This window comes from Filobasidium floriforme, assembly GCF_021052385.1.
Source record: "Filobasidium floriforme strain CBS 6241 chromosome Unknown HD553scaffold_6, whole genome shotgun sequence".
NCBI lineage: Eukaryota > Fungi > Basidiomycota > Tremellomycetes > Filobasidiales > Filobasidiaceae > Filobasidium > Filobasidium floriforme.
Genome location: NW_025763627.1, coordinates 985,211 through 1,006,316, shown reverse-complemented (window position 1 = coordinate 1,006,316; position 21,106 = coordinate 985,211). Strand labels below are relative to the sequence as shown.

The window sequence follows — 21,106 nt, the reverse complement described above, 5'->3', positions numbered from 1 at the left end:
AGCGGTTACTTCCTACGTATAATTTACTCTCGGCGAGAAGACCATTATCAGACCTTGTAACCTGGATACTGCCTTAGTACTTGTATCCACTGTTGTATTCTTCCATATAGATCGGCTCGTCCCATTCCGCTTCGGTAATGCTCTGTCCAATCCGCAGAACGAAGCTTTCAAAATCGACGTCTCGGTAACCTCTAGTGATAGGAGAATATCTCGACTCACGCTCCATGCGGCGAACAACATCGCTACAGCAGCCGTCTCCAACAGTGTCGATAGGAAGCCCGAAGTGACTTTCCCGTTCGAGGCCTGGGTTGGAGCATAAATACCCTCAGCGACAAGGTAAATACCGACGATCGGGTCACTTTGAAGCATCGCTAAAGTATCCGCTCACCTCGCATAAAGGCTGACTCGCTAGGAAGAGTACCGCCTGACTTGCCGCAAAGAGGAGAAACGACAATATGAACCAGAAACACGGTCTGACCTCCTCCAAGTGGTAGTAGACCACGTAGAGCATGATCGTCAGATACACAACGCTGGCGCTTTAGTGGTCAAGCAGATTCACGTCGTCAGTATGAAGCCGCCGCGTACGGAATCCGATCTCGAGCTAACGAGGACTCACAAGTACGGCCATAAGATGCTCAGCGTCCACAAGGCGATATTCCTCAACTGCCCTACTTCCGCTCTTCCGCTCGTCAACATGAACCATCTAGAGATTCCGAAAGCTTGATCAAGGGCGATGTAGACGGTAAAGCCGAAGAGGACGAGGAAGATCAGGCTCATAGGGATGATCGATGTTGGAGTTCCGTCACTTTCGAGTCGGTTCATCATCGTGAGTCTAGGGTCGCCCTCGAACAGGAGAAACAGCTAGATATGTAGAAAAGGCTCGGGCGGCTTACGGGACGACCTGTGTGGCGACGATCGCGTTCCCTAACAATATCCACATCATCCCCACGTTCAAGGCGACGTGGATAGCAGAAATGACCGCCAGTGCTGCGGAACCTTGTTCCAAGACGTTTGCCGTTGTGAGGATTCGTAGCGGGAGAGTCAAGGCGAACAGCTGATTCACATTCCCAATACACGAGAAAGTACTTCAGTCAGTCATGTTCTGACATGCCAAAGGACAATGGAGCAGTGTGGGCCTACGAGGAAGAAGTAAAGGATCTCGATCCGTCCTACGGCCGCTCGTCGTCTTATCGTCCGGAAGATGACAAACGACACGATCAGGAAACAAAAGATCGAGGTGATAAGTTGGGCTGCAAGCGAGATCCAGGTCGTACAGGGTCAGTTGCTAGTCCACCTTGCGATTCATAGTCTCAAAGGACCCACCGATATCACCCAGACTACCTTCCTGCCCCAAGCGACCGACATCGCATCGAAGCCCCACGCCCGTCCCTGCCCGATTAATAGCCCTTGTAGCTACAAGATCTTCCACGCTCGTCTCCGTCGTGATTGGCCCCAAAGGTCGTCCGTTTCCTATTCCGGTCACGTCCCGAAACGGGAACAACGTCGTAATTGCTGGAGGCGATGTGACCTTGAGCAGGCTTCGGAAGAAGAGGTTGCAGTGAGGCAGAGGGCCGGCTGTCGAGATCGACACGTCTCCCTGGTCCGACGCCCCGGATGGTGACGAGCAGAAGGGCGAAAAGGAGCCGTAAGGAGGTACCATGATCGACTCGATTCAGACTGGAATATCGTGTAACGAGCGTGTTCGCGATGTGACTAAAGGTTGTTTGGGTTTGCGGATTTTGATCAAGTTGCGTAGATGATCGGGTGATCGCGGGTTCGGGTAAAGAGCCTTTACGGTTCAACTATTCATGCAGTTATATAGCTAAGGGTGTAGGCGGATCCCTAGAGGGTTGGATATGCGTGAAGAAGTTGTCGAAGTCGTGATCATGCGATATGGTATGACGTTGAGTGATTATGAACCAGCCATCTCTTCCTTCCTTCCTTTGCCTCTTCGAGCGATCAAGCGAATACCAAAAAGTGGATCAAACTTGATTCATCAAAACTCGGGGATCTGCTGTTGTTTCGCCGTCAGATCGCCACAGAGATCAGAGCGGGCAGGACAAAGAGAGAGGGCATTGTATTCTTTCGCTCGATCGCTCTAAGCCCCGTACACGCGCGCACGAACGCTATTGTTCGATCAAGGGGTCAAATATGAAACGGTAAGAAAATAGCATCCGCGGTGTACGGCTCGTGCCGGCAAATTGGTCGGCAAGGTAGAATCTCGTTTTCGTGAAGATGTTGATTTTATGCTGTAATCATGGCGGCAACTTGCGTTACACGTTACACATCATGATTGTGTAGCCAGAGAATGGGGTCAGACCGAACTAGCGAAGTCTGACACCCTTTTGGGGGTAAACACGGGTAATATGTGCGCCTGCAACCAGCGATCGCGCATCAGCACCCTTCCAACTTACAGGGTTCATCTGACGGTTTGGCTTACCTCGGTATTGAAGACATTCTGATCAAGAGGCACGGTCTGACCATCCGAGAAGAGCAAGTAGAAGTACTCTACCCAAACGTAGATGACGTCAGTCCAGCAGTGAAACACCACATCCGCACATCCCAACTCACTAAGCGTCTCTGACAACCAAAACGTCTCCATCTTGTCCAACCTCTCGACCTGGACCCCGTTCTCCACATCCGCAATCCCGGCATACCCACCCCCAGGTAGACGGCAATACTTTTCAAACGCCTTGAACATCCTCCATCCTTGGTCCCGGTAGATCTGGTCCCCGGTAAGTCGGTAAGCGAGGAAGAGGGATTCGATCGTCTCGGGCCGAAGAATGTTGCGGCCGTCCAGGATGGGTTCATCTTGCCTACACGATCCCCGACCAAAGTGGACAATACGTCAGCCGATGTCTAGCAGATACAGTTTCTGTGACCTCTTGTCGGACTTACAACCCGTGCTTGATGTACCAGTCCAAGTTGCCCTTATGTGCCTTTGACTCGGCCGGCGACCTGAACATGACAATCTCCGCTCCCAACCCGGTCGGGTTCCCCTCGTACGTATTGACACAAGTCTCGATCAAGCCCTTTCCTGCAGCATAGTCGATCTGCTGCGAAGGAGTCAATCGAGACCACACGGGCTGATTGTTCGGGTAGGCGGAAGCTACTCCTAGTAACATCGATCCTCCGAGGAAACAGACGAGGTGGTCCTGCTTTGGTCGGATCATCCATTGCCTAAGCGTAGCAATACGTGATACATCAGCGACCATGTAATGAGAAGCTGATTCTCCCAACTAGAGCTCACGGTATACCGTCACGCCCTCTCTGAGGTCCGAGTTCGTGCGTAAACACGAGCCCCTGCTTGGCCGACCGGTTCATCAAGACCTGCTCAATGCCTTTCATAGATCGGTCGTACATCTACACGATAGCGAGGAAATATTTCAGCAAAATCCTTCCCGATAGAGCCGAAGACACTCGAAAGCCTACCTTGCGATATACGGGTTCCGTACGGTTCTATCACGGTCGCGAAGCCGGATCAGCCAAGGGAAACGCTTCTAAGCTGATAAGACTAGCGGACTTGCCGTTTGTATCCACTGCTTGAGCAAGTACTCGTAGTAGCTGTCTCCTCGTGACCCGAGCCTGATATCAAACAGGGCGAATTGCCCAGTCTGCGGACTAAACATGATGGAATCAGCATCTCAACCTGAACTTTCAGGCGGAACCCCCTTGATCTCCCTGACTCACTTCAAAAGAACCGGCGCGACCCCTTCGGCCGGCATCTGCTTATCAAGCAGCATCATAACCTGCTCCGCCTTTTCCCCATACAGAGGGTTCCCACTAATCTCGCTGAGATACTTGAACTCCAACTGCAGTGTCCCTGCTTCGGCCAGACTGCTCATCCCGCCATTATCCGCATCGGGGTAAGCTTTACGTGCGGCCAGGTCGATGAACGAGTAAGGGATGCCGGAGGGGGTGTCGAAGAGAGGCAAGAGCCTGTCGGAAAGGTCGAGAGCTTTCTCGAGGAAGAGACTGGAGTCGTCGTGGTAGACCGGGTTGGTATGCGTCGAGGTCAGGTAGTATGCGGATAAAAGACCGCCTAGGATCCGAATGATCGTCTGCAAGAGGCTTCAGTAGCCTCAGTATTTCCGTTCGCGCAGGATACCGATCAAAAACGCTTCACTCACCTCGAAACCGTTGACTTTCCCAGGCACGTCGAAGCTAAGCTCATCCTTGACCCAATCTCTGGCGCGCTCATACTCTTCGTCGAAACCCATCAAGAGGAGCGAGTCCAGCGAGTCTACGATGGTGTAACCCATTCCACGCTCGTTGCTGGTGAGATAGGACCCGGATTTTGAGATCGGGTGGTACTATTCAGTGGAAATACTGTTCAATTTCGGGAATCGGATTGCGATGTTGGTAACGACCAGCTCACTTCGTCGGCGCCCCAGGCATTTTCCTCTGTGATATCCGGACAGTTGGGTTCAGCAAATTGACGCCTGATCTCTGCCGGGACAGCTGCTCGTACCATATGCTTTCCAAGAGTGCTGATGGCGCATAAACCTTTGATTTCAGCTCAATACTTGTACTTCGCGAACCCAGACAAGAGCACTTACCGCGAACGCTTCCTTGACAGCATCCCGCTTTTCCTTGTCGGCCTCGATTACCAGCTCACTCGAATCGTCTACAGCAGGAAGTAGCTTTCCAATTTGATCCTTAGGTGGAGCCCAGGCTGGCCATCTGAATGGCAATTCCTTGACTTCGGCTGGGGTCGGGCGGGGTTGAGGGGTTTCTGATGAGGAGGTTGATGAGTATGCAGCGGACGTTGATGGCTTGGAGCTTGTTCGTGAATGTAGTCTTCCGAACAGAGTGCTGTAGTTCCATGCTCCATATAGTCCTCCAAATAGAGCTAGAGCTAGTAAGATGCGACCATAAAACCGCGAAGACCGGGTTTGGCTCTTCGCAAGCTAAATATGAGAGGCTGCCGTTCAGCGCATGGCCGAGTGGGATTCAAGGCGAGTATCCATGCCCACCTTTTTCTTCTGAGCCACTTTTTTCAAGAGGTCCTCCATAGCCTTGTTATGCTCTGCTGACGCTCCGGCCTTGTTGAGTCGCTGTCGGGGCTTTGTGACGCCATCCTGAACGGCCGAGGAGCTGCTGCTCATGATGCACAGCGATTCGCGAGTGGATCTCGGATGACCAGCTCTTGTAAACGGATCACAGACAGCTAGTATTGTGTTTTGAGGGGCGTATGTCGTAAGGGAGGAAAGGGTGGTGTCTGCTACGTTCTGACCTCTTGAGTTGCACTGAGCTGGCTGTGTGCTGCTCGCGAAATGACCGATCTCCCGAAAGATGACGATCGCAGCGGATTACCTAAGCACACACAGATGTAGAAATCCGGAGCCGAGGTGGACCACCTACCGCTGATATCTGGTTCAACATTCAGCTGCTCTTCTTCTCTCAACGTGCTCGTCCCGAATACGACGTTCGATCCTCGACTACAATAGAAAGCCTCCTCACGCTAGGGAATTAAATCGAGCTGCCGAGATGTCCAAACGTCCCAACGAGAATGGACAGCTTGGCAACGATCCCAAGAGGATGAGGAGGTGAGCTGAGACTTTCGAACTTGGTCGTTGAATGTCGTTTGACCGCATGGCTGATCGATTACCTTGACACTACCTTTTGACAATCTTAGTGGAGTAAGTTAATACTGCTATTCGATTATAGATGATTCGGTAGCGGTAGGGCTGATCAAGGGTATTCCTTGCTCTGCAGGACCCTCTCGCTGGACTTCCACCGGTTCCTACCCAAGTCGGAGGTGGTGCAGCTGCTCCTCGCCAGGCAGCTGGTGGACCTCCCGGTGGTCTCGATATGGCTGTAAGTAGCTCGGTTGCAGTGACTTTGGCTCTGTTTAGTACTGACGTCGTGCTCTGATTTTATAGGCAATTCGAGCCCAAATTGCAGCTCGTATGGCTGCACTGGGTCGACCGAACGCCCCGGCTTCAGCCTCACCTCAGCCTCCTACAGCAAGACCCGCTGCACCTCCCGCTGTCGCTGCAGGTAGTTCATCTTCCGATATCCAAGCCAGGATCGCGGCATTGAAAGCTCAGGTTGCAGCCAAGAATGCAACGATCAACCCGTACCTCGCTGGATCTACCGCTTTGCCACCTCGACCAGCGATGACATTGGCCTCGGAAGAAAAGGTCAATCCCAACATTGCCAAGAAGGGAGGACTGGCTTCTGTTCAAGCTCATCCTCTGTTGGCGGATATGAGATCGTCTGCACCGGGCGAAGGGACCGCATCGGCCGGAGGAGCCGGCAAAGGCAGACACAGTCGGGTTATGGCTCCCAAATTCACTTCGGTCGCCGCCAACGCTAGGCTCGCCGCAGCATCCCCTTCGACATCGCGGGGCGGGGCTTCACCTGCCCCTACCCGTTCCTCACTCATCGCACCTTCATCGAACCCTTACCTGACGGCGAGCTCCGTCGACCCGGATGTCGAACCCGATGTTCAAGCCGCCCAGAGCGAGATGGACGCCCTGGCTACGCGAAGACGAAAGGCTACCCTGCACTTCAATGCCAAAGGAAAGTACATCCAGCAAGCCGAAGAACAGCGAAAGGAAGCCAAGATGGAGGAGCTGCGTCAACGAATTGCGGAACAGAGCCGAAAGGCCGGTCTGGATTCCGAATTTGACGTGTTGGAGCGGAACATCAAACGACAACCTCCTCCAGAGATCGAATGGTGGGATGCGCCCTTGTTGAAGAATGCCAACTACAACGATCTGGATATGGGGGAAGAAGGAAAGTTGGTCAGGAGCGATGATAGTCTGGTGACGATCTACGTTCAGCACCCTGTACCGCTTCCGCCGCCGTTTGAGGGTAAAGCGGAAGAGCCTAGGGGTCTGATGTTGACCAAGAAGGTGGGCTATGATGTTCGATGGATCGCTTGATTCGACTTGAAGCTCATGGTTTCTCTTCCCATTTTAATAATAACAGGAGCAAAAGAAGATGCGAAGACAGCGACGAGCAGCGGAATTGAAGGACAAGCAAGATCGACAACGACTCGGTTTGCTACCTATGGATCCGCCCAAGGGTAAGGAGCGCTTTTTGATCGTTGTTCAAATTCTTAGACGCTTATCGTTCCGCCATTTGCGTATACAGTCAAGGTAGCCAACATGATGAAGGTCTTGACGGCTTCGGCTGTACAGGATCCTACAAAGGTCGAAGCAAGAGTCAAAGCCGAAGCTGCGGCACGAGTCAGGAAGCACGAACAGACCAACGCCGAGAGGGCACTGACGGACGAGCAGAAGCGAGAGAGACTCGAGCAGAAGAAGATCAAGGAGGAGGGCAAGGGGGTTTACGGTTGCGCCTTCAAGTGAGTCGAGCCGGTTTTACGATTTGATGACTCGGTGCTTACGTCGCGGATAACCCACAGGATAAAATACCTGGTCAATGGAGCGCACAAATTCAAGATCCGAGCGACCGCCGAACAGCTCGCGCTCCATGGAATGCTCATCTTTCACCCGGACTTTGCGCTCGTCTATGTCGAGGGTTCCGCGGCATCATTGAAAAAGTACAAGCGTCTGCTTCTCGTACGTATCGACTGGACAGAGGAAGCCCGACCAAAGAACTTTGATGGCCCCGATGGTATGGACCTGGACAACAACGACGAGGATGGTGAAGCGAACGGTCGGGCTGGTTGGCAGCCCATGCAAGAGAAACCAGAGTCGCTCGCCGACAACAAGTGCGAGATTGTCTGGGAAGGAGAGTTGCCACAGAAGAATTTCCGATCATTCAGGTACCGAAACGTCGAGTCGGACAGGGACGGGAAAGAAGTCCTCGGCAAGGGCAGGGAGGGTGTGTGGGATCTGGCCAAGAAGTGGATCTGGGAAGGTGTCGATTAAAGATCGATTAGAGCAGCATTTTCACGTTGATTGTGATATTACACGTCATGTCCCGCATTAAATTGATAAGCGGGAATCTCGGGGACGTCTTGAGCTTGAATTCAAATAGTTGAATCGTTTGACTTCTACTACTACTACCTCCACCGCTTATTACTGTTTAACTCGCATATAGAGATTGTACAACAAGACCAGAAAGCCAGTCAAACTCTACAAACTCATAAGGGTGTTGACCGGCACTTCACGAAACTTTACGAAACCCTTGCGGTGAAGCCGAGCACAGTCGGCTCGACCGCACCGTATTGCACGCGGAATAACGCTCTGAAACCGTCAAATTCAATGAATTAGAGAGATCGAGCCGGAACAGGTCACCCTCGACATCTATCGACAGACCTGACCTCGACCGAGGAGATAGACGACGACTTTCAACATGGCAGGTCCGGCTTCCACTTCCGGTGGTCAGCCGTCGACGGCGGCTCCGTCTCCAGCTCCTGCGTCTGCAGGACCAAAGTCTACGCCTGCCAATTCGACTGGGCGAGCACCTGTCGCAACCGGTTCGACTACAGGTCCAGCACAAACCGCAGCATCGGCTAGTGCAGAGAAGCCGTCCGTTCCAGGAAAGGTTGGTGGCGAAACCGTACAGCCTGTTCGGAAACCCGTCGCATTAGCGACTTCGGCCAGGGCTATCTCATCTGCGGCCGGGTCTCCGTCCACACCTACCAGCGCGAACACCTTGCCCAGTACGGCCAATGAGGAGGTCACCGAACGAAGGATGTTTAGGGAGCCAGGAAAGAGCTTCGGTGGACCCCTGACGAAGGAGGAATGCGAGTTTTGGTTGAGCAAGTTGCAGGACAAACAGCTGGATCTTAGCAAGCGAGCAATGATTGGTACGTCTATCGGCTACATACTCTTTCTTAATTGCCGCTTATTTTGATGGCATCCGCAGCCTCCGAGCTGAGGGACAGTGCCGATGCTACGCGGGACCCTGCGGTATATAGCGTATTCCTCAATACCCTCATCCCACCCATCACAGCAATGTTGCTAGAAACAGGACCTCCTGTCGTCTTTTTCAGGGAACAGCCAGAGCAGGTGAGCCCCTATCATATTCATACGCTAAATGGCGGTAAACTGACTGAGAATTCATCACGACGCAGCGCTTCCGAAACACGTTATTAGCATTCCTGCAAAGATTGCCACGCACTGAACCACTCAAGCCCCACGAATCATCCTTGATGTCGACCGCCCTCAGTCTGCTCAAGGTGGAGAACGAGGACAACGCTCTGCTGTGTATCAAGATCATCATTGACGGATTCCGTAGCCATAAGGTTAGCCTTCTACAGTCTCGAGCCATACGAAGACTCGTGCTCAACGTCCTTCTTTTTAGGAACAAACTGAGCAACACGTTCAGCCGTTTTTGAATCTGGTTAAGGAAATGTATGCAAATATCAAGGAAGTCGTCGAGAAGGAGTTTGGGAAACCTGGAACGGTCGAGGTGAGTCGTTCCCTCGCAGCGCATGATGACCACTGCGATTTATGCCCCCGTGATTTCATTCCTTAGCAGTCTGACGCTATGCAGGGTATCGAATCCGCCGCACCGATTCAGCCTCAAAGCCAGCCTGCGGCCCCTGCGGCGCCTGTTCCGCCTACTACCGCTCCTGCTGCGCCTTCCGCTTCTGCTCCTGCTGCCGGGCATCCCCTTTCTGGAAACTTCGTGCCAGCAACTCCCTCCAGATTGACTCCTCTGCCTCACGCTCTCCGATCGCCAAAAGTCTTGACGGAGTGTCCCATCGCTGTTGTCCTCATCTTTCAAAGCTTCCGACAAGTCATGCAAGGCGCAATGAAGGACTTTTACCCCTTGGTTATGGATAGCATCGCCTTGCAACCGGAACCCCAGAGGAAGGCTTATCGGGCTGCCGAGGAGAAGGGTCAGATCTTCACCGGAGTCGCCGAGGGAATTCACAATCGCGAGATGTATACCGAGATTATCAAGGCTCAGGTCAAGGTATGTTTGCTCATCGGTCCATTAGTTTTGCGCTACAGCTGACCCGCCCGCTCTCAAAGACAATGGCTTTCTTGGCCTACGTGTTGAGGGGGAGCATCGATAATATCCGTAATTACCTGGATATCTTCCCGGAAGCCTGTGTTCGACTCTTACGTGATTGTCCGCCCGAGGATGTGGCTACCAGAAAGGTGACTACGATGTATCAGGAGCATAGGCAAGGTCTTATACTCACGTTGTCGTTTGTCAACAGGAATTGTTGATTGCAACGAGGCATATGTTGTCGTCGGATTTCCGTACCGCTTTCGTACCTTTCATCGATATGCTTCTGGACGAGAAAGTCCTGGTAGGATCCGGTGTCACCAGCCGTGAAGCTCTGAGGTAAGACGGCAAGCCCGGCTGATGACCACTGGCGAAAGCTTACCTCGTTGCCTGTCCTTTCCTCCAGACCTTTGGCGTACAGCACCCTAGCGGACTTGATCCATCACGTGCGAAACGATCTGTCGCTTCAACAGCTCGTGCGGGTCATTGCAGTCTACGCCTGCATCAGTCACGATAGCACGTTTCCTTTCAGCATACAGACGATGTGCAGCAAACTCACTCAAGCGTGCATCGAGTCGATCTGTAACAAGGGCGACAAAGCGGAAGCCATCTCGATATTGCAAGGCGTGTTGTTGACCACGGTCGAAAAGCTCAAGGCGACGTACAAGGCCTTTGATCGGATGAAGCAAGCTTCTATACAGGACAAGGGCAAGAGCAAGCCCATGGAAGAGGAACAGATCGGTCGGCAAGGCTTTGATGCTTACGATTGGCGGAGCATCGAAAGAGCGATGCCGGTGCTTACTGTAGCATACGCTTCGGATAGTCTTGATACCTTCGTGAGAGGTGAGCAATGACTATCGACGGCAACGATCAGCGTTGCTGCATACTCAAACCTTTTCTTGTCGCCAGATGCCAAGACAATCCTCCGATCCTTGTTCAACACCTTTCGCTCGCTCTTCAACAACATGCGAGTCATCGATGCACCTTCTCCTCAAGGCGACATTCTGGGCGACCTTTTCCGCTATGGTGTACTGTCTCTTCAGATCTACGAAGGTGGAAGGGATACGAGGGAGGAGAAGGATGCTATCGAGCAACTCGGTATGGTCTTGATCTGTTTCGAGCCACACGTCTACTCGGAAGTCTGGACGAGCAACCTCAGCTTTTACTGCAAGCAACTATTGGACGGTCCAAACATCATCACCCTGTTGCAGAACATGCTGGTCAACAACGAGGTCTCCCATCAGACCGTTGGCATCTTGCTCAAACATCTTATGAACAACCTCGAGTCGGTCGGCACGCAGAGCAAGATTGAGGGTGCTTTGACCCTGAAACTGTTCAAGCTATCTTTCATGGCGGTCAATCAGTTTATCGAACTCAACGAGCCGGTCCTGGTGCCCTATTTGTCCAAGTTGATCATCGATTCCTTCGCCTACGCAGCGAAAGCTGAGGACCCTGCCATTTACTATCAGGTCTTGCGGGCCTTGTTTCGGTGAGTCACAGCTGGATGTGGCGTCATGACAGATTATTAAGACCTCTTGTTGGATATGCCTAGTTCGATCGGCGGAGGTCGATTCGAAGCTCTGTACAAAGAGGTCTTGCCAATCTTGGAAGAGATGCTGGAAACGCTCAACTACCTTCTGCGGCATGCAGAGCCTTCCAAACGGGATTTATTCGTCGAGCTCTGTCTAACGGTTCCGGTGCGACTCACCAATCTGCTACCGCATCTGGGATACCTCATGCATCCTTTGGTCCATGCACTCAATTCTGGACCGGATCTCATCAGTCAAGGTCTTCGAACTTTGGAACTCTGTATAGACAACCTGACATCCGAATTCCTCGACCCAACCTTGGATCCGGTCCTTCGCGAGTTGATGACTGCGCTCTACAACCTCCTCAAACCGGTGCCGTTCAATCATCAGCAAGCGCATTCGGCTGTCAAGATTCTCGGAAAGCTGGGTGGGCGAAATCGAAAGTTCGCGCAAACGCCTTACCTACTGGAATTCCACCCCGTCTCTGAGGACATTGTGCTTCAATTCGATGTCGAGGGTCAACAACAAGACTTCCAGATAGCTTCATGGGTTGAGCTCGCGGCGAGGCATGTTCGCAATCCGGCAGCTTACAACAGGGAAAACGCGGTCACTTTCCTCAAACAGTGCTCGTTGCTCTTTGTTTCCAGTCGATATCACTCGATTGAGCAGGAGCCAGTCTTACGGAACGTGATCAAAGGCCTGTTCGAAGCAAGTATCGTGGAGGAGCAGCATGACGACGTTGTGGAGCACATCCGACTGTTAGCACACGAGGTCTTTAGACTCGAACTACAGGAGACTGCTCGGAAACAGCCGAAGGCGGGCAAGAGATCTTCTCTGTCTCTTCGACCATCCTCTTTCATCCAAAGCATCATTCTTGCCATGGCAGACGGGATGGTGAACAGCGCCGAGCGGATGAAAGAGCTATTCGAAGTCATTGTGAAGGACCTCCTGGCGCAAAAGAAGGAGGCCGACGATTCTTCGGACTCGACGTCCAAAGATAGTGGTAATATCATGATTCAGATGCTCTTTTCACGGTCGTTTGGCCTGTGTTTCGAAGAGGATTGGGACCGCAAGCTTGCTGGGTGTGCTGGACTCGATATCCTCCGGAAGCAGGAAGCGCTCGAAGGCAAATGGCTCGCCGAGTCTCGGAAGCTCGACTATGTTCGAGGACTTTTCTTTGTGCTTCGCGACGCGCCGAAGGACACGCCAAAATCGCTCGAAGAGGTAGCATCGTTGCTCAAGGACGTCATTCGCCAAAGCAGCGTGGATCCACAGGTCAATCCGAGCTCGATGTCAAAGCTCATCGACATGCTCGTGCTAGAGCTTCCCAGTCAGAAAACGGCTGTGCGAGATGCAGCCAAGGAATGCATTGCCATCCTCGCCGAAATCAAGCAAGTTTCCGTTTATGACCTGATCTCGTCTTCTGCCAAGGAGCGATTGCTGGACCCAGCTTCTGGCCCCATATTCAACAAGCCGCTAAGGGCACTGCCCTTTGGGATGCAGATCGGCAATATCGATGCGATCACTTATCTACTCAACCTGACGCCGAGCTTGCCGGAAGTGAACGAGGAGCTGAACCGCTTGTTCCACGAGACGATCGCGTTGGCTGATGCAGATGATGCAAGCTTGATCGGCCGGCAAACTCATCACGCATTAGAGGTATCTCTACGCTCCTTGCGTGTCGCTTGTCTCAAGCTGCTATGCGCGGCGATGAACTGTGCAGAGCTTTTCGCCAATAATCAGAGCTCTCTCCGATCAAGGTATGAGAAGGGGATGGCGCTCTGAAAGCTTATCCAGGCTAAACACGTTACCTCGCAACAGAATCATCTCTGTGTATTTCAAGCACATGTACTCGAGCTCTCCGCAAATCGTCGAAGTCGCGCACGAAGGCCTCAAGCGAGTATTGGCAATCCAGACCAAGCTGCCGAAGGACATCCTGCAAACCGGTTTGAGACCGATCCTAGTCAACCTTGCAGACGCACGGCGATTGAGCGTTTCTGGTCTCGAGGGTCTGGCGCGGTTCCTGGAACTCTTGACCAATTACTTCAAGGTGGAAATCGGGGTCAAGCTGTTGGATCATTTCAAAAGCCTTGCCGAACCGGCGATGCTGACAAATGCGGCGGCACGGCCATACGAAGACAATCAAGACATTGCAAGGATGGTCCGACTGGTCAACATCTTCCGCCTACTCCCTCCTACGGCAAACACCTTCCTGAGAGATCTCACGGAATACGTTTCGGATGCCGAGGCCAAATTGTTGCAGTCACGACCGGGGCCTTTTACCGACAACTTGGCCTTGTATTTCGACAAGTACCCTGTCGACGCCACGGCGTTCCTCTTGGACCGCTTGTCAAGCCCACAGTTGGTCAGGACCTACAGACATACGCTCGAGTCCGGTAAAGCGCCGAACTTTGTTGCAGAGCTATCAGATCAAGCGGACAAGCTGTGCGAACTCTGCTTCCGGGATCAAGACAAGCTTCATCTCGTACTCCCGGGCATTCAGATAATCGACGAGTTGTCCGCTACGTCTGACGACTGGTTGCTCAAGCATGTCGACGTATTGCAAGCGCTGGTATCGGTCTGGCGCAACCTGGTGGCTCTGTCGAAAGGTCCTCGCGAGGAATCCTACTCGCGAGTCTTCAGCCAAGAGCCTACTGTGATCCTCCGGATATTCATGCGTTACCTGGAAAAGCACGAGGACATTGAGCTGCTCTTCCACGTCGTCGAGGCATTCGAAATACAGTCCGCCGTGGACCGATCTGATGTGACCGATTTCCTATACCGGGAAGTTGCTGCCAGCAATAATCTGCAGTTCAAGCGAAACGTATTCACCCACTTCTTTAGGCTTTACGAGAATCCGGATGTCAGCTCGGCCTTCAAGAAGAACGCCCTCCGGTACATCGTCAATCCCCTTCTCTGGCTGCACTACTCGAGGCGGGGTCTTGCCACTAAGAACGAGAATATCATTGTCCAGGGCGTCCCCGCTCAAATCGCTTCTACTATCTGGCATCCTCTCATCAGTGCTCGACACGGTGGCGAAGATAGCCTGCACATTGAGCTGCTTCACATGTCGGCCATTCTCGTTCACTACTGCCCAGACGTCGTTGGCGAATTCCGCAAAGATATCATCATGGTCGCCTGGGAGTCCATCAAGAAAGCGGGAGATGCTACCGTCAAGCATATGGCTTACCTTTTAGCCGGTCGGTTCTTCAACGCTTTCGAGTCACCGCCGAACATTGTGCGACCTACCTGGCATGGACTTTTGCGAGTCAAAGAGACGGAAGGCAGAAACCTGTATCGACAAGCCATCAACCTCGTGGCCCGCTGTCTGCCTAAAAGAGATCCGCCACAACCGAATCAAATCAGCTGGGCGGCAGCCACCAAAAAGGTCTTGACAGAGGAGGGCAATGCCACGCCACAACTCGTCAGCGTTTGCGAGCTACTTGTCGGTAATCCCGACCTGTTTTACAACAGCCGCGATCTCTTCGTCAGCCTGATGGCCAACTCGCTCACGAAATTGGGATTCGTCCCTGCTGCGACTGCCGACATGAAGAAGCTGACGATAGATATCGTCGAGCTGATCTTCCGGTGGGAACGTCGCCGTCTGACCGGTGGCTCCCCTGTCGTCGAGGTCGAGGTCGAGAAAGGGGAAGATACCAAAAAACGGGCAGGCTCTGGCGAAAATCCTGATCCCAAGCGTCAGAGGACCGATGCCGCTGGTTCAGTCGTGTCACAGCCCGCTACATCGTCCACTCCCAGATCCACCTGGGAATTACCGGTACACGTGCGGGAACTCATCACGAGTTACTTGGTTCGGCTCGTCTCGACGTCACCCGAGAGCATCAGTCGAGGGGGTTTGACTTTCAGAGCCGTGCAGTTATTGAGGGAAATCATCGGTCCTGATGGTTTGCCGGGTGTAACGGTGAAGCTATCCTTTTTCCAGAGGACCATGGCCCAAGTAAGTCGCTTAAAGTGAGGCTAGAGTTCACGAACACTGACTATTTGACCGCTCCCTGGTAGGATATCACCGAATCTAACTTCATCCAAGTCTCCAACTCTTGCGAAGTGATTGCTATCGTTGCTAACAGCAAAGATATGGACTGGATCAAGGCCCACCTGAGCACCTTGATGAAGTTGTTGGAAAGTGCCGTACTCAGCGATTTCTCGCCACTGCACGACACGCTGCGGCCTCTATTGGAAAGGATGTTCCAATGCCTCCCAGCGCCCGTCGAGTCTGGACAACGCGCCGAGTCGGTGAACGACGATGTTACTGCCTTCCATCAATGGGCAGAGAATATCGCTCAGAGTCTCAACAAACCGGACAAAACTCTTACCGCCAAGGATCGCTTGCAAGGTCCCTTGTTCGTTCTGCAATGCTACATCAAGAGCCGACCCGAACGACTTGCAGCTTCCGCGGGGTCGGTGGTCAAGCTCATTACCAAGCTGACACTCGACTTGACTGGAGCCAATCTACAAGCGAGCGTCTACGAGAATGCCCATCGTTCAGCGATCGCTATCATGGAACTATGCCGCGGCCACTTGGCACAGTTGGGCGATCAACGAAGACCATACCTCGGCGCTCTTCATCACATGATAGAGCATTGCACCAGCATCCCGATGTGCCGATACATTCTGGACATGCTGCGGGATTGGACACTGGTCAAGCAAGACCCCTTGCCAGCATTCAAAGAAAAGGCCGGTCTGCTCAACCGCATGATCACATATGAATCCAGAAGAGATGAAGCATCAGGCCTTTATCACGATTATCTGCAGTTGATTCTGGACATCTTCCAGGAGCCATCGTTGGCTCGTTCAGACCTGACAAATAGGCTGGAGGGTGCATTCCTGGTTGGAACTAGATGCGGCGATCCGATCCTACGCTCGAAGTTCATCGCCATGTTGGAGAAATCGCTCCCGACAGATGTACCAGGCAGGTTACGGTTCATCTTGGCTACCCAGAATTGGGAACACGTTGCAGGCACGTATTGGATGACTCTCGCCACTGACCTACTGTACGCCTGTATTGAGCGATCGCAGCAACCGATCGAGGAGCCGGTACCTCAAGCTGAAGGTCAGGCCGTGCTGGTCACCGCATTGGACGCACGCTTGCTCATCAAGTCTTTCCGAGCTCTCCTTCCACTGGATAACGCGATGGTGGACGAAGTCTGGGCGACTGCATTCCAGGCTTGCTGGTCATCTCTTGAAAGGCCCATCCAGGTTGACGTGCAAAGATGGTTCACGGGTCTGATCTGCAAGGAGCATCACATGGAACAAGTCGAAAAACGCCCGAACGGAATACAGACCCTCTTCCGCGGAGCCTTGGCTTGCGGTCGTGCATTCCTGATCCCACCCTTGGTGATCAAGTATTTCGGAAAGACCTTTGGCGCCTGGCATACGGCTATGGAACTTTTGTCGATGGGTCTCGAGCAGACCGATGCAGAAGATCTCCGGGACGGCTGCGCCGACGCATTGACTGAAATGTATGCGGAACTCAGTGAAGACGATCTCTTCTACGGTCTCTGGCGCCGTAGATGCTTACACGATGAAACCAATGCCGGTTTGGCTCTAGAGCAGAACGGTCTCTGGCCGAGGGCGCAGGAGGTTTACGAGCAAGCTCAGATGAAGGTCAGAAACGGCGTCATCCCTTATACCGAGAACGAGTACAATGTCTGGCAGGACCATTGGATCATCGCAGCACAAAAGCTGCAACAATGGGACATTCTAACCGATCTCGCTCGGCACGAAAACAACCACGATCTCTTGCTGGAATGCGCTTGGCGGTTATCCGACTGGGGCTCACAGGATCGGGAAATGATCGAGAGGACTCTAGATGCCGTGTCGGACGTGCCGACCCCTCGTCGCAAGGTATTCCAGGCCTATACGTGCTTGATCAAGGCGCATACCGGGCATGAGGATCCCTCGAATTTCCTTAGGGTCCTGGACGAAGCTATCCAGCTGTCCATGAGAAAGTGGTGTTCACTCCCGACACAGCTTTCTGCAGCACATATTCCTCTCTTGCAGATGTTCCAGCAATATGTCGAGCTGCAGGAAGCTGCGGGTGTCTTTGAGAGCCTTTCTCAGACCAATCGAGAGACGCTCGAGGCACGTGTGACCCAGGACTTGAAGCCCATCTTCCAAACCTGGAGGGAACGCCTTCCAAACTTCTGGGACGACATCAGCGTTTGGAGCGATATCCTCGCCTGGAGGCAGCATGTCTTTTCGGCGGTGACCAAAGTCTACAGTCCTCTCATCAATGCCAACGAGCCTGGTACATATGGATTCCGCGGATTTCACGAGACCGCTTGGACGATCAACAGGTTCGGCCATGTCGCACGAAAGCACGGCTTGTCGGACGTTTGCCTAAGCGCTCTGGGCAAGATTTACGCCCTGCCGAACATCGAGATTTCTGAAGCCTTCCTGAAGCTCCGGGAACAGGCGTTATGTCTCTTCCAGCGACCAGAGAGATTCGCAGAGGGGCTCGAGAGCATCAGCACAACGAACCTGATGTACTTTGCCAACAACCAAAAGGCCGAGTTCCTGACCTTGAAAGGAATGTTCGTCGCCAAGCTCGGTCGTGAACACGAAGCCAACATTGCCTTTGCTCAGGCCGTACAGGTCGATCTGAACCTTCCAAAGGCATGGGCAGAATGGGGGCGATGGAACGACCGTCTCTTCAAGGACAGGCCGATCCGTCCGCCCGAGCAACCTGAGCCTGAGCCTGGCAAGCCACGCGTGTCAGAAATGCAATGGCAGCAGAGCTATACTGCCGAACGCATGGGCTTCGCGGCTAATGCGGTGTCATGTTACCTACAAGCGGCTGGACTTTACAAATCGGCTAAAGCACGCAAGCTCCTGGTTCGAGTATTGTGGTTGCTGGGTGTCGACGATTCGATCTCGACAGTCTCGCGGGCATTCGAGTCATACACAGGCGACGTAGCGATCTGGTATTGGATCACGCTAATTCCCCAGCTCTTGCTGTCCCTGACGCATCGCGAGGCACGTCACGCACGAAACATCCTGATGAAGATTGCGAAGATGTTCCCTCAGGTGAGTTGACTCTATGCCTTTCTCGCACTGCACAATCTCACTGACTATATTATTCCTGTACAGGCTCTATTCTACCATTTGCGAACGTCGAAGGAAGACTTTACGCAGCATCATCGCACTCAGACGCAAGCCAGAAGAATGGCCGAAGCTAGGCGAATACAACAACTTCGACAGCAACAGCAACAAGCGCATCAGAATCAACAACAGCAGCAGTCTCACATTGCGTCTCCCGTCCAACAGCCAGACAGGATCGTCGAGATGGAGGTCGATCCTCAGGAGAGGCCCAAGCCCACCGAGGCGCCCGTTGTCAAGCAAGAAGCTTCCGAAGTTCGAAGCGCGCCTTCTGGCGACGCTTCGGAGTCCCGTACGCCTGTCACGGCATCCGCCGATGATTCAAGCGCCACTGCTGCTGTGAAGCCAGAAACTGCCATTTCTGCGACGGATAGTCCTGCCAACGCGAACGCTACACCGCAGATGCCTAGCAGCATCCCTCACGTGAACGGGAACGTTCAACAGAATTCTCAGTCACAATCGGGCACAAATCCCGCAGTCCTTGCGAACGTGCAGGCGGTCATGCAAATGTCACGTCAGCCTCAGGAATTGTTAGAGGAGATTCTGAACATTTTGAAGACTGCGTTCCCCTTGCTGGCATTGTCGATGGAAAAAATGGTCGACCACATCAACGTACGCACCAAACCCCCGATCGAGGAGGACTGTTATCGATTCCTTTCGGCTTTGCTCAACGAAGCGATCGCTACATGGACCAACAAGGGGAAATACAAAGACGATAACGAGTTGATTCCCGCTCATATCCGCGACAAGGTTCGGGCGTTCTGCGCGCAGACGAAGCACGACCTTCGTCAGGTCATGTACGACCAGTTTGTTTCGCAACCAATCACGCTGCGGGAGTACATCATTAGGCTACAAAGATGGCAGGAACGATACGAAAAGGCATTGGATGCACGACCAAAACGAGAACAGCTCGATCATGGGGACTGCCTATTGTCGGATTTCCATCACAGCAAATTTGATGATGTCGAAATCCCGGGTCAGTATATCGAACACGTCGACAATAACAGTGGATTTGCCAAGATCACTCGGTTTGCGCCAACCATGGAGGTCGCTCGCGGATTCTGTTACTACTTCAGGCGAATTACTATCCTGGGGACGAACGGACGCTCGCACACATTTGCGGTTCAATCGCCCTCTGGACGTCATTGTAGACGAGAAGAGAGGTTGACGCAGCTTTTCCGAATTCTTAATACCGTGCTTCAGAAGCGAAAGGAGAGCAGAAAGAGAAACCTGTCGATTCATTTGCCAGCCGCCATTCCCTTGACGCCGACGCTACGCCTGGTTACGAGCGACAACAGCTACGTCAGTTTGCAGGATGTCTTTGACGAACATTGCCGAAGGATGGACATGGGTCGTGACAAACCGACGCTCGAATTCATCGACAAGTGGCGTCAGATCTACGTGCCAAGCGAAGTGAGTCAGACGTGTCGAATCGATGCAGCCACGGGCGACCGCTTATATAGACATTTTGACAGACTCCCGATCGAGATCAGCATACCATTGAGTACAAGGTCGCGAGAATGGAACTGGTCGAGGAGGTTGCTGCGAAATACGTGCCTGAGAACATTTTGACAAACGTAAGAGCCTGAGTAACGGCGTGTCGTCTCGAACCCACACCATATTGATACACCCTGACTTCTTTGCAACAGTACATGATTCGCACAATGTCGAACCCCTCTTCCCTCTGGCTGATGCGCAAGCACTTTGCCTTGCAAACGGCCTCGACGATATTCCTCTCTTACATCGCCTGCTTGAGCAATCGCAACCCCAACCGATTCCATTTCAGCCTGAAGACGGGATTGATTTTCATGACCGAGCTATTTGCATGTGAGTTTGACTGCGACCTGTCCAGCCGGCCAGACAAGCTGACAATTGCTATGCTGTCCAAACCCAGCCTTCGATACGCAACGACCTGGTCACAAATCGCCTGACCCAGTGCCGTTCAGACTGACGCCGAACATGCAACACTTTATTACGCCTGCTGGAATCGAAGGGCTGCTTACGTCTGGAGTCATGGCCATGGCTAGAAGCTTGTCGAATCCCGAATTTGACCTGGAGAGCTCGCTTAGTCTCTTCTTGCGAGACGAGGTGCGTTCAAAAGTCCTTGTGGTGACTCGATGCGATCGCTGACGCCGATCCTGCGATACAGATTTCGCTATGGTTCACCATGTACGGCAAAGCAAGCGACCATCCGATTTCCGTCCTGAACTGCAGCGCGGAATGGGTGCAAAGATGCAGCGAGCTGGCCTATACCGGAGATGCGGCTGACAAGGTGAGCTCAGTGACTGCAGGCATTGCAACATTTTTCTCGGGACTGACACAGTCGCCATTGACGTGTAGAACGAGACCTTGCCTATCACACAAGTCATTACAAGCCTGATCTGCCAGGCCACGAACACACAACTTTTGGCTCTTACGTCGCCAGACTTCCAACCTTGGTTCTGAGCGACTTATACCCTTCTTTTTGGACAGAATATCCCTTTCGATTTCGTACGGTTGTAGCATATTAGACTAATATAGCGCATATTGATTCATCATGTGATGTACACTCGATCCACGCTTATACGCCTGTG

At 52.8% G+C, this 21,106-nt stretch overlaps 4 protein-coding genes across 4 annotated transcripts; 2 read left to right on the top strand and 2 right to left on the bottom strand.

Annotated features, from left to right (window-relative positions):
* Nucleotides 1-87: 87 nt before the first annotated feature.
* Nucleotides 88-1,660, bottom strand: HD553DRAFT_294171 (chitin synthase III catalytic subunit-domain-containing protein; the record flags this gene model as incomplete). Its single annotated transcript, XM_046178454.1, has 7 exons — nucleotides 88-142; nucleotides 220-303; nucleotides 389-536; nucleotides 617-805; nucleotides 894-1,054; nucleotides 1,141-1,250; nucleotides 1,324-1,660. Coding segments are annotated over 7 exons (1,083 nt in total), but the record flags the coding sequence as incomplete, so codon positions are not given.
* Nucleotides 1,661-1,842: 182 nt separating this feature from the next.
* Nucleotides 1,843-4,756, bottom strand: HD553DRAFT_200475 (glycoside hydrolase). Its single transcript, XM_046177096.1, has 12 exons — nucleotides 4,560-4,756; nucleotides 4,472-4,506; nucleotides 4,379-4,404; nucleotides 4,131-4,313; nucleotides 3,691-4,061; nucleotides 3,528-3,621; nucleotides 3,433-3,459; nucleotides 3,251-3,363; nucleotides 2,899-3,180; nucleotides 2,572-2,816; nucleotides 2,441-2,508; nucleotides 1,843-2,374 (listed from the first exon to the last, which is right to left on the bottom strand). Exons 1-12 carry the CDS (start codon nucleotides 4,580-4,582, stop codon nucleotides 2,315-2,317), a joined length of 1,527 nt encoding a protein of 508 aa, XP_046038255.1. The 5' UTR covers nucleotides 4,583-4,756; the 3' UTR covers nucleotides 1,843-2,314.
* Nucleotides 4,757-5,371: 615 nt separating this feature from the next.
* Nucleotides 5,372-8,015, top strand: HD553DRAFT_348964 (pre-mRNA processing factor 3-domain-containing protein). The gene is made up of 6 exons (XM_046183424.1): nucleotides 5,372-5,553; nucleotides 5,719-5,820; nucleotides 5,886-6,863; nucleotides 6,940-7,036; nucleotides 7,105-7,318; nucleotides 7,379-8,015. Exons 2-6 carry the CDS (start codon nucleotides 5,815-5,817, stop codon nucleotides 7,845-7,847), a joined length of 1,764 nt encoding a protein of 587 aa, XP_046038254.1. The 5' UTR covers nucleotides 5,372-5,553; nucleotides 5,719-5,814; the 3' UTR covers nucleotides 7,848-8,015.
* Nucleotides 8,016-8,061: 46 nt separating this feature from the next.
* HD553DRAFT_200408 (uncharacterized protein) lies at nucleotides 8,062-21,106 on the top strand. The gene is made up of 17 exons (XM_046177095.1): nucleotides 8,062-8,731; nucleotides 8,791-8,933; nucleotides 8,999-9,169; nucleotides 9,229-9,336; nucleotides 9,403-9,846; nucleotides 9,906-10,034; nucleotides 10,097-10,224; nucleotides 10,292-10,728; nucleotides 10,795-11,374; nucleotides 11,438-13,174; nucleotides 13,236-15,372; nucleotides 15,435-18,461; nucleotides 18,525-19,946; nucleotides 20,009-20,110; nucleotides 20,183-20,360; nucleotides 20,428-20,621; nucleotides 20,683-21,106. Exons 1-17 carry the CDS (start codon nucleotides 8,275-8,277, stop codon nucleotides 20,911-20,913), a joined length of 11,625 nt encoding a protein of 3,874 aa, XP_046038253.1. The 5' UTR covers nucleotides 8,062-8,274; the 3' UTR covers nucleotides 20,914-21,106.